The 18,827-nt window shown below is 34.1% G+C and overlaps 1 protein-coding gene across 5 annotated transcripts in view; it reads left to right on the top strand.

Moving 5' to 3' along the window:
* CSMD3 (CUB and Sushi multiple domains 3) overlaps positions 1–18,827 on the top strand; it is a 1,170,304-nt gene that overhangs the window by 584,599 nt on the left and 566,878 nt on the right. For all 5 annotated transcript variants that reach the window (XM_025871014.2, XM_073893120.1, XM_073893119.1 and 2 more), the window contains one exon: positions 16,381–16,484. In XM_025871014.2, the coding sequence (XP_025726799.1) occupies positions 16,381–16,484 (104 nt within the window). The remainder of the gene's footprint in view (positions 1–16,380; positions 16,485–18,827) is intronic.

Genomic DNA, 18,827 nt, shown 5'->3' with positions numbered 1-18,827 from the left:
AAAGTTAAAATACTTATTTAAAAATAAGCTTAATAAATACTTATTTAAAAATAAGCTGTTTATTCATAGCTTATGAATGATTCTTTTATGACTTTTCAAACAAGTCTTAATATAGTATAGTTTTTAAGATCATATCTCTTTTTAGTTGTAAAAGTTGTAACTCTTTAAAATCTGTCTTTCTTGTAAAAACCATTATTTTTCTGGTGTATATTTTTGTGCGTGAAGAAGTGTAAAGAACCAGGGCTTAAAATCTCCCTTCTTTGGATAAGCTATCTATTTATTCTAGGAAGCATTATATTTCTCTTATTCTTAAAATAACATTTAAATAACTAATTTCTTTGTCACATGCATTTCAGTTAATTCCATAGTTACATGACCAATATTCTATACTGCAGTTTTACTAAGGTTAGGTGTAGCTTCCTTTTAAATCTTGAAGACAGAAGCAACACACAGCTTTTTTTTTTTTACATAAGAAGTGAATATTTCCACTAACAATTATTGACTTTCAGTATTTTACTTTCTTCTGAAGATCAAGCATCACTTATTGCACAGTTTAGAATAAAACATAAATGTTTATTTTACTTCCCTTCTATATTTTCCATCCTTAGTGCTAATATTTCCTTCTATTCTAATATACAAATATAAAAGTTGCCTATGTATATACAAATATACATTCTGTATAATGATATAATGAATCACAGATCAGCACCAAAAATTTATCTGGGTTTATGTTTTCTCAGTAGTAAAATACTGCCTTTCTCATTGGGCTCTTGGAATGATTCTATGAGGTAATGCATGTAGTACACCTAGAACAGAGTCTGGAATAAAGAATATGTTTATAAAATGTTGATGATAATATTACTACTGCTACCAGTACAATTAGTATTACCACCATCACCACACCACACCACACCACACCACTGTATTCCAAGTGTGCTGATGCATCATGCCTCCACCACCAGTGTTTGAGCTTAGGTTCCTGCTGTGCAGCTAACACATGCTCTCACACATTTCAGAACTTGGAATATCCTTGTGGAGACTCCCTGCTGATATTAGTCATCAGAAGCCATCAGCAGATGTTTCTAAGAATTCAGAATAGGCTTCTGCCAAAAGAGACTGAAAAAAGGAACTGGAGAGAGCTGTGAGCTTTTGCTTTCTGCCCCGGAGATATTTTGCCGCAGAGTAGAAGGTTATCTTAATGACAACCTTGGAATTATGAGAATCACAATTACCGTTCTGGGACATCATTTCCTGCCCCAGCTGCCCAGTGCCTCAACAAGAGCTGCAGCTAGCTAGTGAGGAGAGAAGAGTGCAGTATTGTTCCTAAGTATCAAGTACTTGCTCTTCCTAGCACTATAAGTTGTTTAGCTTCTGGAAATCTTTAACCAATGTGGAGGAGAATCACTTGGAGGATCTGATTATTCTTATACAACCAGAGTCACATATGATGCACATATCATCGAAATGCACAATTCTGGGTAATCTCTTTGCTCTGTATTACATATCTTGTTCCTCCTGACCTAACCTCACAGCATAACCAATCACATTGTGTGATACCAGGGGAAAAATAGCAGGCAGGTAGCAAAATCTGCAGATACAGAATGTGGTAGCTGTCTTTTTTTTTTTTCTCTTATGACCTCTTCCATATCCTCTTTATAAACTCTCAGTCTGTGATGATCTCTATCATACAAGAGCAACCATATAAAATGCCATATATCTTGGAATGGCCAGATGAACAACAATATTATAAATTCTAAACTTGTCCCAGGGAATCCTACATTTTCACTAATTAGAAAGTTGGTCTACAATAGAGTCAATTAAAAAAAGACTAATTTCTTGCCTTTAGGAAGTTTCCAGCTAGGGATTTAAATAGAAAATAGAAGAGTAAATGCAGAAATTCACAGTCACAACTTGAAAGAAACACTCTGGATGGAATAAAAAGGAGCCTGCTTAGACTTGTCAGTGAAGACACTTCAGAGCAGGGGAAATTTAAGCCAGTATTGAAGACAAGAGACTTAGCAATGTAAAGAGGAGAGTGAGGGAGAATTAAAATTGCTTGCAAAGGTCCATGAAGACGCTGCTGTCTCCTAGAACTCAAAAGATGACAAGGGTCCTGTGGCATAGTGGGTAAGAGGATAATTGAAAAAATAGAGGCTGTAAAGCTGAATAAGACCCAGATCATGCAGGGCATTCTGGAATGTATCCAAAAGTGTAGTGAAAAGTATGACCTAACCAGCTGCCCTCTTACCTCATTCAGGTTTCTCTCAAATGTCACCTTCTTTCTTCCTCCATCACTGACCATCTCCATCACTCTCTGTCTCCATGCTTTTTCTTTATAGCACTTCATAACACTTATGAATATTTCAAGACCTTATATGGCGTTATATGATATAATAGTTTTCTATCTTTTGTGTATTTCCCCAATGAAGGGAGGAAAGTTTGTCTATATCCCTAGCATTCGAAGAGGGTATGGTAAAGTGTGGGTTCTAAATTGATATTTATAGAATGAATTAAATAAATTTAGAGTGCTTAGGTAGAAGACTTACATTATCTGATTTATGTTTCAATGTAACATCCAAAAATTAAGTTAGAGGCTTATTAATTGAAGTGCAATTCTCAAAAAAGGAAGCAATAGTATATCTACCTCTCTTCATTTTTATCCCAACCCCTTGCCACAAAGAGTATTCATTCATGGACCAGGAATCATTCTTCCTGGATAGCTGTGGCAAGCAACAGTTTCAGTAGCAAATAATTCCTATTGTACCCTAACTTCTTGGACTTCTACCTAAATTGCTTACTTGGGAAGATAATTTGGGAGGTAAACAAGGTTTTCCATAGATATTAACTGATAAAAAATCCATTAATCAATGACTAGAAGAAATTAAATAAACAAAAAGTTGGCAACAAACACTATGAATTGAGAAGCTAATACCTAGCATGCTTCTTCTTTGGTGTCATAAGAAAAATGGTAAGAATAAACTGAGGACAAGAATTAGAACCCACTCTATGGTTCATTATATATGTGTATAGTATCTGATTTTTCACTACCATATTTGTGTATTTAGTCATTTTGACCTAATATGTTTTTTAAAGATTTTATTTATTATTTATTTGAGCGAGAGTGAGAGAGCACAAGTGGGGGGGTGGGTTGCAGAGGGAGAGGGAGAAGCAGACTCCTCACTGAGCAGGGAGTCTGATTCAAGGCTTGAGTCCAGGACCCTGGGATCATGACCTGAGCCGAAGGCAGACGCTTAACTGACTGAGCCACCCAGGCACCACAGACTTGATGTAATTCTTAAATAGAGCTTTAAGTCAAATATCATCTGTAAAAATGATATAGATAGAAAAATAGAGAGATAAGTACTCTGGATCAAGCTGACCTCATTATTAATGAGGGACAAACCCAGTAAAATATCCCTTCTTATAAAATTCACTTTAATGAGCCTCATTTATATTTGTTTTCAAAAAAATTTTGGTATGTACAACCTAACATATACAAATTTGTGATGAATACCCTCCTAAAACCAAAAACATTATCTGTAAGTATTCTCTTCAAAATTCTTAAGTTGAAGTTGATAATTTACATGCATTATGAAATTTATATCCTTCAGTAGCTAAGCATAAATAAATGACAGAAAAGAACTAACAGTTTTGTATTGTATTATAGATTTAATATTTGATGCATTTTTTCATTTTTATGTAGCTTCTTCCCTTCAGTGAAACCTTTGTAGTGCCATATTTAATCTATCATTGTTAGTACCAGCAAACCCCTAAAGGGGAAGAACAGTGTACAGATACAGAGTAGGCATAAAAAATAAAACAAAGCTGAAGGCTTTTATCATTCCATCAATATCTTCCTGTGTCTCCAGACCCCCCTTCCCCCATCTCTAAAATATGAACCCTTGTAAGATTTGAAACTATTAACTGATGCTGGCAGCTAAGTGGGTGAAACTAAAGAATTCCTTAGGCTGGCACTTCTCTTTTTGAATGGTCTAGTCAAGTTTTAGAATATATCTTCTGTAATAAAAAATCCAAGTATAATACTACAGTACATAATCTTTCTGGAATATGAGTGTTTAATGCTTTCCTCTAACATGAAATTAGTTTGAAATGAATAAATGTTGGATTTGCATGTGTCATATTTAAGACTTTTATATCTTAAAATATTTACCTGTTTCACAAATTTCGTGTGTATTTACCTTTGTATATTTCCTTTTTACAAAGAGAAGCAAATTCAAATGATTACTAGTTATTTAACATTAATTTTCCATATGCACATGTAATACTTACATAATACATATCACAGAAACAGTCAGATTTAGGATTATTCTAAAATACTTGTTTTTTAAACAAATACACTACATATTCTTTGTCTAAATTAGACTTTATACCCAATAAAATTTGATTAAATAGTCCTGTGAAGCATAGCTTTTTTTAATAAAGATTTATTTATTTGAGAGATAATGTGCTGGGGGATGGGCTGAGGGAGAATCTCAAGCAGACTCCCACTCAACCCAGAGCCCCATGCAGGGCTCCGGGAGGGGCTTGATCCCATCACTGACTTTGAGATCATGATCCCAGCAGAAACCAAGAGTCCCATGCTCAACCAACTGAGCCACCCAGGCTCCCCAAAGCATAGATTTTTGAATTGGCTTTTGAATAGCGCTTTTTTCATTCATTCATTCAATCATTCATTCATTCATTTAAGTAATCTCTACACCCAACATGGGGCTCAAACTCATGATCCCAAGATCAAGAATTGTATGCTCTTCTGACTAAGCCAGGCACCCCATTGAATAATGTCTTTATATATGTATAAAAAGAGGAAAGGGGAAAAATTACCATAATCATTTTTATTTGAGGTAAAGAAATCCAGATTGAGTTTACTCTTCTCAACACCTACTTTCACACAAAAGTTTAGGTCTTGATCTTTCTAACTCTGCCCCGCTCTTCTTCAAATTCAGATTGTTCCCACTGCCAAATGCAGCATATGAAAAACAATTACAACTCTGTCAACACTATATTCAAAACCCATTATTTGCTGTTCCTCATTTAGAAGATAAAGTTCAAAGTCCATAACATGATGAGGTCTCTACCTCCATCTTTAGCTTTCCTTCTCCACATTTCATGTTTCACAGTTTATATTACAGAAACAAAAAAGAATATTTTTTTCCACTGTGACATTTTCATGCTCTCCCCTAGAAAGTTGTTACCCAATTCTCATCTTTACTTTACTTTGTACTGCCATGGGATTCCCTCTTTGAGGATATCTTTCCACTTTACGCTCCAGTTGGATTGGATGGCTCTCCTTTCTGCTTCCATGTGACACTATGTGTCCATATCCCAAAGCACATAAGATGGGGTATAGTTTTTATCTTGTTTTGTCTTGTCTCCCCATTGGACTGCGATCGCCAAGGTCTGGAAAGTATATGAAAAAAGAAGTGCTTTAATTAGATATCAAATTGATTATGTAACTTGGCATTGCATACCTTAAACTTAATTAAACTTTGTGTATCTTATACATATGCATATATTATGCTTTCTGGATTTCCTCACCTGGTAGCAAAAATACTTGTTAATATCTGAGTGAATTATCATTCTGAAACAAACATAATGGAGAAAAGCTGCTTCCAGGAAAGATAAATTCTTAGCAGCATAGAGTTTGGGGATGGTCCTCTTCTCTTTGACTCATAGTGGGGTTTTCAAAAAAAGAACTTCATTTTCAAGATCATGGTGAACAGATGTGAACAGCTGTTTTATGATGATTAGCTTATCATGGCTAATAATAGCTGCCATCTATGAGGGTCTACTCTGTATCAAGCACAGTATGTGTCTTTTACAAACTTTGTTTAATGGAATGCCTACTTCAACTTTAGGCAGTATGAATTATGAGCATTCTTTTATAAATATCAGAGACTTTCCCCAAATAATATAATATTCTTTGACAAAGATGAGACTTAAAATCTAGGCATTGCCCAGGCCCTTAGCTATATCACCCTAGTCTCACTAATGAGTATGGCTTGGTATTAATATTAAAACATCATTAATTTATATAAACATCATCAAAGATTCATTTGAAAGTTATGCTGATTATATTAGTGCAGAATATTTTATACAATGGTCAGCAGCTGGAGAAATACTGAGGAATTTCATCAGCTTTCAGATTTATTTTGATGCAAAGAAAATACAGATTTTACCATGAAAGATAAAATAGCTGAAACCAATCTATGCTTCCTATACTTTTATCCCAAGGAATTGACATAATAATAGTTTTTAGATTTCAGAACTTATCTCCTCTTGCCATCACTATTTAAGACATAAGACATATGCCCCACATCAAAGGACATATTTACAAACTGTGTTACTACAAATCAGGTATTTGGCAGACAGACAGTATTTTCTATATTGCAGATCTTTACAATGCAAATGCAAAATACTGCGATGTTTAAGTATATGGATTGTGGTATTAAGCCAACCTGCTTCCGACTTTTAGGAGGATTTTTTCTATTGGATGTTGCTGCTCTAGGACTTCAGTGCCATTCTGTATTACAACCACTATTACTCCTCAAACTGGATGTTTCTCTTTCTTTTGCAGCCCTCTGCCAGAATAGTTGGGGAAGCTTAGATCTCATGCCTATACTCTAAATGCAATTAGTGATAGAGAACAGAATATCTGATCTTATTGGAAACTATGCTGTGCTTCTTACCAAGATTCTTAATTCTTCAAACACAAGGTAGATATTCAAGTGCTGAATGGCCAAACTAATGTGCAAATATACACTACAGAAAATTTAGGATTAAAATAAAGCAGTACATATATGACACTGAGCCTAGTGACTCACACAATATAAATACTTGTTAATATTTCAAATTTCATGGGTAAAGTATATAATTTAGTGGGAATTTTACATGACTTCATGAAATTTAGTAATGTAGAAGTCATGGTTTTAAATACTCTGTGAATGATACAGAGAATAAAAATTATGAGACTTAGGTTATATACCACTTCTTTCAAAGTACCTTATGAAAACTTCTATCTTAAGCATTATGGGAAATGGATCTACTAAGTATTTAATATCTAATGCTGTTTACAGATTTCTAACTTCTGGAAAGCGATGTTAAAATGCATGAGATTATTCTTAATTGACTACATGAGTAGCTTAAAAGTTTTTAACATAATTCTCAATAAGCAGCACTATGTAAGCCATTTGGAGTCATTACTCTACAAATGGAAGTCAAGAGAGTGGCTTATTTGGTTAAAAGAAATCAAGACAGGGCGCCTGGGTGGCTCAGATGGTTAAGCGTCTGCCTTCGGCTTAGGTCATGATCCCGGGGTCCTGGGATTGAGTCCCGCATCGGGTTCCCTCCTCCTTGGGAGCCTGCTTCTCCCTCTGCTTCTCTCTCTCTCTCTGTCTCTCATGAATAAATAAAATCTTTAAAAAAAAAAAAGAAATCAAGACAATTATAGATTACTTCTATGTTTCAGGGGCATATTTTATTATCACAACTTTTTTTTCGGCAGTCCCATGAGCTAAATGCAGTTTTTTTTTTCCCACCCACAAATAATAATTAGGAACAAATAAGAGAGGCAAATATATGACATTTCTTTCTCTACAAACATGCATTATATTCTTCCAGTTTCCCTAGTAAATGTTTCAGCCCTACTACTAACCAAACATGTAGGGAAAGTGTTCATGTTGCATTGGTGAGTTTTTGTTGATTTTTTATTAACTTTGTATTTCATTTCCACATTAAACAAAAATGAAGGGATAGAAAATGCCTATTTGGTCAATTCCATATTAAAGGAGAATCCATAAAAGAAAATTTCACGTCAGACTCCTGTTGTTACTTATTACATTCTTGTGTAAACAAAGTTTTTGTTATTGTTTTGTTTTCCCAAATTATCTTTATACTTTCTATTTTTCTCTTTTGGAAATATTTCAATGTAGTATTTTTAAGTTTATTATAAATTTTATTTATATTAAAGTCTCCAGCTGAGGCAAAATTAGTTTTTATTTTTTAATGCATAGATTTTACTTCTAAAGGCCTATTCCAGTAAAAATATTTAAACTAAGTCTACATGAATCAAATTAAAATGAATGCATTCTACAAATTCAATCAGACTATTCCAGCTTCTCACTGATTGGGTGTCATTGAAACTGTTCAAGAATTACAAGTGTCTAAAATTTCAAGTGACAGCTCAGTGGTTAAGTGTTTATCTGAAAGTACATGGACTAGTTAGTAATTAACTCATCACTTAATTTAAAATGAAGTAGAGTTCCCAATGTTACATATATATATATATATACATGAATCTCAGTTACAATTCAGGCAAAATAAAATCTACCATTAAATGGGTGTCTAAATCCTTTGGGACATGATTATACAATAATGACTGTCAAGAGTTTGACATAGAAATAGCAATCAAACTATCAGTCATTTATTCGATACCTAATTTGTCTCTACTAGCTGATTAGGCTTTTAAAGGCATAAAAAGGAAGCATTCCCTAATTTTAAATGCAATATATTGTGCAATGGTCTGGGGTAAAGTGGATCTTGGGATTTCTTCTTTTGGTAAAATGACAGATGAGGTACTCTCAGAGGTCCTCCCACTGAAAAACAAGAAACATATTTTTCAGTGCATTTCTGGTTTACAAGAAAACAAAGAAAATCTAACAAGGCTATGCATAGATACTGTACACACATACATAAATATATACACACATAATGAAAAGAACATCAGTTAAAATGAAAATAGAAGATGAAATGGGAAGAAAGCTTGGTTTTCCTTGGAGCAGATGGCAATAAATCTCTGGAATGAGAAGACTAAGACTGGGGCCTAGTCTGCTTGGATCAATAGGTGAAGAAGCTAAACATGAAATATAGCATTTAGTTAAAACCCTCAGAGAATGTTAAAATGGCACCAGCTTGGTAGTAAGTCTTGGATCCAATTAGCATAAAATGAATAAAATTATACCCAATTTAGGGCCTCAGGATTCTCAAGTCTTAAGCTCAAATAAATATGGTTTTACTATTAAATATAACTAAACACATAGGGAAGCAAGCTATCATGAATGAGTCACTAGAAATAACAGTTTTTTTGGGAAATGAGGGCATTTGAAAACCCTCCAGTATATGGTAGAATTTAGAAAGTCACATGCATGTGCAGGACAAGGCACATGTTCAGAAGACCTGAGAAGACCTTAAGCTTTCACCACTAGCTGATCTATAAGCCCAGTGTAACATCAAGTGAAGGCTAAGGAGATTTGTGAATGATCTGGCTAAGTATTAAAAGAGTGTCCCAGCATTGAGCCAATCCCTAAAGACTGGGAGAAGTGTTGTCATGGCCTGAATATTTGTGTCCACTCAAAATTCATGTGGTGAAATCTTAATGCCCAATATGATAATATTAGGAGGTGGGCTTTTGGGAAATGCTCAGGTCCAGAGGATGAAAAAAAAAAAAAAAAGATTTCCATGGATGAGGAAGCTTGCTTTCACCAGACACTGAATCAGCCAGCATCTTGATCATAGACTTCCCAGCCTCAAGAACTGTGATAAATTTCTATTGTTATATGGTGATTAACATAACAATAAAAAATTTAAAAAAAATTTCTATTGTTTATAAGCCAACCAGTTTATGGTATATTGTTATAGCAGCCTAAATATACTTAAAATGATTATTTTTTTAAGCTCCTTGTATTAAAAAAAAAAAATCCAGGCAAAACTTTGTACGGAGACAAGTTAAACATTCAACAATCAAGAACAGCAAATCCTGGAGAAGGGAAGAGAATGTGATTTCTAGAGTTACTGCATTATAATATTCAAATGTCCAGTGTCAGCAACAACAGAATAATCACAAAGCATACAAAGAAGCAGGAAAGTATGACCATTCAAAGGAAAAAAAATGATTTGACAGAAACCATCCCTGAAGAAGTTCAGTCATTGAACTTATTAAACAAAAATTAATAATGATTATATTAATTATGTTCAAAGAACGTGGACAAAGAATTAAAGGGTGCCACAATAATGATATATGAATAAAATGAGAATATCAATAAGGAGATATAAATTGTAAAAAGAATCCAAATAGAAATTTTGGGAATTTAAAATACAATAACTGAAATAAAAAACTAACTACAGAAGTCAATACCAGATTTGATCAGGCAAAAGACAGAATTAGTAAACTTGAACAATTTTTGGACAATTGAAATTATCCAGTCTAAAAAATAAAAGGAAAAAAATAATGAAATGGGCAAAAGAGACCTGCAGGATATGAATAAGTGAGCCAAAAAATATACTATGAGAATCCCATAGGGAAAGATACAGAAGGAATATTTGAAGAAATAATGGTCAAAAACTTCCCAAATGTGAGTAATACGTGAATCTACATATCCAAGAAGCTCAAGAAATTCCAAGATAAACTCCAAGATAAACTCTGTTTCATACATGGACACATCATAGTCAAATTGCCGAAAGGTATAGACAAAGAGAATCTTGAAAGCATTAGGAAAGAAGTCACTGGTCATGTGCAAGAAATCCAAAAATATTAACAGCTGATTTTTAAAAAGAAAAAGACATGGAAACCAGAAAGCAGTAGGATGACATATTTAAAGGATGAAAGAACAAAATGTAAAGCAAGATTTTTATATCTTTCAAAACGATCCTTCAAGAATGAAGGTGAAATCAAGATATTTCCAGATAAATAAAAGCTAAAAAGCTCAGAAATAAATCCTCACATCTGGGGTCAATTGATTTTTTGATAAAGGTATCAAGAACATTCAAGGGGGAAGGAATTATTGCTTCAACAAATGGTGATTGAGAAACTGGATAGTCACATACAAAAGAATGAAATTGGATCTTTGCTTGTACTATATACAAAAAATAACTCAAAATGCGTTAAAGACCTCTATTTAAGGGTTTAAACTATAAAATTCCTAGAAGAAAACATGGAGGAAATTTTGCCAAATAGATTTGATAATGATTTCTTAAATATGACAACAGAAACATAAGTAACAAAAACAACAAAAGAAAAATTAGATTTTGTTACATTAAAAGCTGTTAGTCATCAAAGAACACTATCATAAGAGTGAAAAGACTCCCACACAATGTGAGAAAATATTTGCAAAGCATATATCTGTTAAGAAACTAATATTGTGATGAGCACTGGGTGTTCTATGCAACTAATGAATCATTGAACACTACAACAAAAACATGATGTACTATATGCTGGCTAACTGAACATAATAAAAATAAAGTGTAAAAAAAGAAACTAATATTGAGAGTATATAAAGAGGTCTTACAAATCAGTAACAGTAAAACAAACAACCTAATTTAAAAATGGGTAAAATACTTGAATCATCAGTTCTTCAGAGAAGATATGCAAATAGCCAATAAATACATGAAAAGATGTTCGATATTATTGGTCATTAGAGAAATGCAATCAAACCCAATAATAGGCCACTTCACACCTACTAGGATGACTATAATAAAAACAAAATAAAAATAAGCAAGACACCTACTAGGATGACTACAATAAAAACAAAACAAAAAATAACAACTCTTGAGAATGTGGAAAAACTGGAACCCTCATGTATTGCCAGTGGGAATTTAAAATGTTGCAGCAACTCTGGAAAGTAATTTGGCAGTTCTGCAAAAAGTTAAACCTAGAATCAATATATGACCCAGAAATTCCACTTCAAGGTATATACTCCAAATAATTGAAAACAAATATTCAAACATTTACTTGTATACTAATCTTCATAGTAGCAATATTCACAAAAGGCAAAAGTTAGACACATTGCAAGTGTCTATCAACAGAGTGATGGTTAAACAAAATGAACTATATACATACAATGGAATATTATTCGGCCATAAAAAGGAATACATTTGCTACAATATGGATGAACCTCAAAGATCTTATGCTAGGTGAAATAAATCAGACACAAGAAGACAAGTATTGTATAATTCTACTTACATAAAATACTTCTAACAGGCAAATTTTTTGAGATAGATAGCAGGTTAGAAATTACCAATGGCTGGGGAAAGGGAAAATGAGGAGTTATTGCTTAACAGTAACAGGGTTTTGATTTGATGTAATGAAAAATGTTTGGAAACAGTGGTAATGGTTGTACAACCTTATGAGCATAATGCCACCAAATTGTACACTTAAAAAAAATGGTTAAAAGCATAAGTTTTTTTCACATATATTACCATAATAAAAAATAGTAAAAATAGAGAAAACACATTTTAATAATATTAGAAATAGAAACAGGACAAAAGTCCAGACTTGGCATAAACTAAAAGAAAGTGAATTAACTACATGACAATGAATTTGAAAACTTTCTCAATGTTGAAATGTTTCTGGGAAAATTAAACTTACTTAAATTGACTCAAGGGAAAACAAACAAACCCAAAAGCCTGAATAATTCTGCAAGTGAAAAATAAATTACACCAGAAGTAAAAGCTTAACTACTGCTCCCCAGAAAGTGGCTTAGATATTTTTACAAGATCGTTCTTTTTATTTTGAAAGGTTTTATTTATTTATTTGAGAGAGCATGAGTGGGGGGATAGAGGCAGAGGGAGAGGGAGAAGCAGATTCCCTGGTGAGCAGGGAGCCCGACCCCGAGATCATGACCTGAGCCTGAGGCAGGTGCTTAACCAGTTGAGCCATCCAGCTGCCCCTTAGAGGATAGTTCTATCCAACTAAACATAAAATAAAATAAAATAAATCATCCTAAAATTGACAGAATCTTTTCCATAATGGAAATGAAAGTATCCATGTGTCAATTCATTTGATGAAAATTTTGATACTAAATCAGCAAGAAAAACCAGAGAAGAAAACCTCCTTGTCTTCATAAAGTATAATTACCTCAATAATACTCTTAATGGTGAAATATTAGAAGCATTCCCTTTTAAATGAGCTACAACTTAATGAGGCCAACTATAACCTATTCTATCAAACATTGTACCAGAGATCCAGGGCAGTTAAGATACAAGAAATAAAGTCAGTCAGAGAAAGACAATTATCATATGGTTTCACTCATATGAGGAATATAAGAAAACAGGGAGGAAGATCATGGCGGAAGGGAAGAAAAATGGAATGGGAAGAAATTAGAGAGGGAGAAAAACCATGAGAGACTCTTAACTATGAGAAAGAAACTGAAGGATGCTGGAGAGGAGGGAGGTGGGGGAGCGGGGTAACAGGGTAATGGGCATTAAGGAGGGCACATGATGTGATGAGCACTGGGTGTTATATGCAACTGATGAATTATTGAACTCTACATCTGAAACTAATGATGCTTTATATGTTGGCTAATTGAATTTAAATTTTTAAAAAAATGTAAAAGAACTGAAGAATAAAGGCGCTCCTGCGCCTCGGTGGTGCAGTTGGCTAGCCCTCCTACTCTTGGTTTCAACTCAGGTCCTGATTGAGCCCTGCCATGGGCTCCATGGAAGTGGGCTTAAGACTCCTTCTCCCTCTGCTCCACTGCACCCCTCTCCCTCTCTCTAAAATAATTAAATAAATAGGATAGACAAGAAACTAAATTGTTGTTTACAGAAGATAAGCTTGTTATTTACAAAACTAAAAATAATTTACAAATAATAGTAATAAGGAATAATAATAGGAAAGTCTTATGAAGTCACCTAAACGTGAGCTCAATAAGCAAAAATAAATTTCCTGTCTACATACAAACAATGAAAAGGTGAAAATATAAAGATATATACCATTTGAAATGACAAAAAATGGATCGATTGAGTTGCCAACTCTTCATTTCAGCTCAGGTCATGATCTCAGGGTGGTGAGATCAAGCCTCGCATCAGGCTCCACACTCAGCGGGGAGTCCGCTTGGGATTCTCTCCCTCTGCCTCTCCCCCCTTTGTGTGCTCGCTCATGCATGCTCTCTCTCTCTAAAGTAAATAAATCTTTTTAAAAATAACAAAAAGTAACAAAAAATGGTTTTCAAAATGTGTATAGAAAAATGGAGTATCTGACTCATAAGATAAAGTCTTACTTTATAGCAACAACAGTTAAGCTAATTTCTGTTGGTTTAGGGACATACAAAGTGACCAAAAGAACACAATGTAGAGCTCCCAAACCAACATCCCCATAATAGACTCTTTTTTTTTTAAAGATTTATTTATTTACTTACTTGGAGGAGAGAGAATGAGAGAGAGAGCACATGAGAGGGGGGAGGGTCAGAGGGAGAGCAGACTCCCCGCCGAGCAGGGAGCCCGATGCGGGACTCGATCCTGGGACTCCAGGATCATGACCTGAGCCGAAGGCACTCGCTCAACCAACTGAGCCACCCAGGCGCCCATCTTCTTATCAAAAGATTTAAAAAAGAAAGTAAAAAATGCAAGCTATAAATATGGAGAAGATATTGCAACACACATAACATGTAGTAGATTAGTATCCAGACTATATAAAGCTGGTCTCAACTAGTGAGTCAGACTCAATGGTATATCATGAATGGTGTATTATGAATGAATTACAGGTAGAACAAAGATATTGATCTTAGCTCTCTGTGAGGCAGAGCAGGGCCTGGATAAAAAAAAAAACTTCCATTACAAACAGCCTCATCTGCTTACCTCAATGTGTCTTAAATATTACTCTTTCCTATGTGTGCTATAAAGGAATCATGGAGGGAATCACTGACATAAAGAATTATGCAATCAATAACAAGCAGTCTAAGGGCACCTGGGTGGCTCAGTTAGTTAAGCATTTGACTCTTGATTTTGGCTCTGGTCATGACCTCAGGGTTGTGAGATCAGGCCCCATGTTGGGCTCCACACTGGGCGTGGGACCTGCTTGGGATTCTCTCTCTCCCTCTTTCTCTGGCCCTCCCCACCAAAAATAAATAAACAAGCAGTCAAGTGAAAAATAGCCAAAATACATATAGTCATGTCACAGAAAACATATATTTTACATACATATAAAAATATATACAGCTTAATTATTAAGAAAATACAAAAGATCACTTTTCACACTGTCGAGATTGGTAGAAATAATGAAATCTAATGTACAGAAGTTGTAAGCATTTTAATTAGTAGAATAATTTTGGGAAAACTTATGGTACAATATCATGAAATTGAATTTTTGCTTATTTCCCAGAAATTACAATTCTAAGCATATAACCTAGAGATACACATTTGAACCAAAAACTGTTTAATAGTGTCCATAACCATGTTGTTTATAATAGCAAAAAAAACCCCAAAAAACAAAACAACCTAAATCTCTACTGATAGGCAATTATCAATTGAGAGTATCTATATGTAACTTAGTGCAGAACAGGGAAACATATTTTTTTTAACTGCAGCCATGTAAAATGTACAATTCGATGTTTTTATATATTCTATATTTAAATTTGACAAAAATAGTTGCTTTAGTCAATATTGATATAAAACATTTAAAAAAATCAAGGGAGAGGCATAATAAAAAAAATTGTTATAAAGCTTAAAAAAGCCAGAATATAAAATCTCTCATTGTTTAGAATTTCTTTTTATATTACCAAGATAACAAATAGTTATGAAAATTATTAGAGAGATAGCTTTTTAATTTATTCTTTACTAAAATTGGTGACCTCGGGCATTTTTTTTAATCTGTTGATGAATATTTTATTGTTAACTCTTTTTTGCTCAAGGCATGATTATATATGACAGTATTTATGTAATTTCTTCCTGTACTGATTCTTAATTACATTATTATTTAATATTGTATTGGGTTCCTAATTTAAGAATTGCAATTTTATTAAATATGAATTTTTGCATAGATGTATAAACAATATATGAATGCATGAGTATGTTTTAGTAAGAAATAATACTCAATTACTTACTGTGGTATAATTTGCTCCCAGTTTTGCTAGCATGTTATAATACATCTGAGGGATTCTGTTACCAAAGGATACACAAAAATAAATCTGATACCTTTAAATCTGGTGATCTAGATTCAAATTTAGTTCTAACGTCTAACGTTTTTAAGCTTTACTATTTAATGGAAATAGCACACTCTGAGTTTTTGCATGTTAGCTTTATAAAAATATATGCAAATGTATGGAAACCACTCTCCACCTACATGTACTTTTTATAAAGCTGTCTCAAAGTAGATTTGCATTAATCATGCTTCAAATAAGAGTGTTCTATAAACAGAAGCCATGCCATTTCATTGAAGAATTATTACAGAAGGTGCATTACAGCAAATAAAAATCATATGAAAATTATAATGATTGAATTTTAGGAATAGTACGACATGATCTGTTCCCATGGTATTTATATAGATAAGTACAGTAAGTCTGATATGCATTTTAAATGTTTTCTGCCCAAACTTTTATTTTTATGACATATTGCAATATATTTGAGATGTTTGCTTCTGTTTATTGCTAGGTTATACAGATAAATTTTGAAGAATTTGATCTGGAGATTGGCTATGATACCTTGACAATTGGTGATGGAGGTGAAGTTGGAGACCCCAGGACAGTGCTCCAAGTGTAAGTGTTCACCATTTCATTCTTGACTTTGCCTATCAGGTCTTTATTAAATTTTACCCTTTTATTCTTTATTCTTTTATTTTTTTAGTTGGTCCCTCCCACTACACCAACAGAAGAAGCATAGTAACTTGGTTATTATAATCAACCTACATACAGTATTTATTAGTTCTTCAGCAAAGTTTAAGATACTCGATCCAAACAGAATTTTTAGAATCCATTGCCAGACAGAAGCCTGTCAGAAATGGAAGCTCACAGCAAAATTGCAGTGGTTGATTAGGGTTTATTTTGGAAAATACCCTTGCCTTTAGAGTTTAAAAAAGGAATGAAAAAATAAGTATAAAATAGATCCCAGGGTGCTCTGATACTGGTACTGCAGACTGGTGGGTTCACTTATTGGCCATAAAATCATACCTAGCCATAGAGATCTGAAGTTTAGAGTTGAAATAGATGAAGTAGGTCAACTAGGGTATTTAATGTGGCCTAAAACAATGATCATGTATTGGAAAACAGGAAATGTTAGGAACTTATTTATTCCCCAGTCCTTGGGCTATTCATTCCGATAATCTACCTCTGATAGTGGCATGAAAAATATTTGGGGGACACTATCTTGTGTTCTCCACTGTGAACCTCAAAAACTTAAGGAACACTTTCTCTCAGAATTCCTTTCATAACTATTGATTTTCAATTCAGACTTTATGAACACAATGGACTTCCCTAAACCATCAAATCAAAGTTCACACTGAGTATTTCATCTCCGGTGGGAATAAAAATTAAAGCTTCATTCCGTGAGCATTACCTTTTAGACTGTTCAATCAATAGATATAAATTTGTCCCCTAGTGAGAATGTGGGAGGGCTACGAGAGAGAAAGGAAAAAGAAATACACTATGTTTAAAAAACCCTATGGGGCACCTGGGTGGCTCAGATGGTTAAGCGTCTGCCTTCGTCTCAGGTCATGGTCCCAGGGTCCTGGGATCCAGCCCCACATCGGGCTCCTGGCTCAGCAGGGAGCCGACTTCTCCTTCTCCCTCCGCCTCTCCCCCTGCTCCTGCTCTCTCTCTCTCTATCTCTGTGTCTCAAATGAATAAATAAAATCTTTAAAAAAAAAATAAAATAAAATAAAAAACCCTAAGACTGTGAGAGTAGCACGTGTGTATGTGCATACACATACACACATTATTCAGATCCAGACCTTATTTTAATGATATAGAGCTAATTTTTTACAAAACTCAAAGTAAGAAAAAATAGGGCAATAACTTTACAAGTTTTAGATACTAAGAGAAAAAAACAACTCTTTTTTTAAATACAGTCGTACATTTAAAAAAGATTAATTCTTCCTTAATCAAGAGAACCTCTGTCTAAATTCAGGACCCTGCTCTAGGTGGTGGCGGGGGGGGTTATGCCTTTGTTTCCCACCCCCACCCCCATAACAGCTGAAGCATCTACATGCCTTCCCACCTTCACACGTGCCACAGCTGTCTCTCACCACGCTCCTCCATTTTCTGCGTACCTACCATCCTCACTTGACCACAGTTGCCTCAAAAAAAAAAAAAAATTATTAGTGGTTTTGCTGCCCACTTCAAAATTTTAATTGTCAAGTGCATACGATGCCCTTATTTCCTTTCCTATTGGAAGACAGTGATGGGGAGATTTTTAAATGAATTTTAAAAATCCTGTATTGAATGAATGAGATCAAATAGCAGGTGAGGTGAGAAGCTTGGGATAATTAAGTGAAAAACAAATAGGCTTACAATTGGTATTTTGAAGAAGATAATCCTAAAATTAGCTGGACAACAGAAGACCCTATAGAGAACAACTGTATGGATGGGAAGTGACTTTCTAACCGAAGTGAAGAGTCAAATGGAAATAGCTGTATGTCACAGACTAACATGAGTCTCCTGCTGCTGGTAGGAAAAAGAAGCAAAAGTTACATTTTTTTTCCTCTTCTCACATTCCTCTTGCTATACTGTCCCTTTTTTGTATGTAGTAATTCTATTTTGTTATATTTCCCTCACTCTGAGAAGTTGTATTAATTTTAAAAAATTGATGTGATTCCCATTTTTCTTCCATAGTCCTCTGTCTGTAACCAGAAAGTGTTTCTCAAACTTGCTTTTCTCCCTCAGAAACAAAATTACACTTCTCTGAAAATATAACTCTTTTCCTTGCGTAAGGATGACTGAAACAGAACTTAGGTAGCACCTACTCCTGGAGGTGTTCAAATAAAAGCCAGCTGACTAGCTAACAGAGATTTTACAGTGCTAGAATTAGATCGGAAGTTCCTTTGAACTCTAAGATTCTGTAATAATAGAACTTACTGGATTTGTATCCACCAAAGAAGCTGATAT

Source organism: Callorhinus ursinus, unplaced genomic scaffold, assembly GCF_003265705.2.
Source record: "Callorhinus ursinus isolate GAN/ISIS: 27379988/994484 unplaced genomic scaffold, GSC_fseal_2.0 scaffold5, whole genome shotgun sequence".
NCBI lineage: Eukaryota > Metazoa > Chordata > Mammalia > Carnivora > Otariidae > Callorhinus > Callorhinus ursinus.
This window is presented reverse-complemented; position numbering and strand designations above follow the sequence as displayed.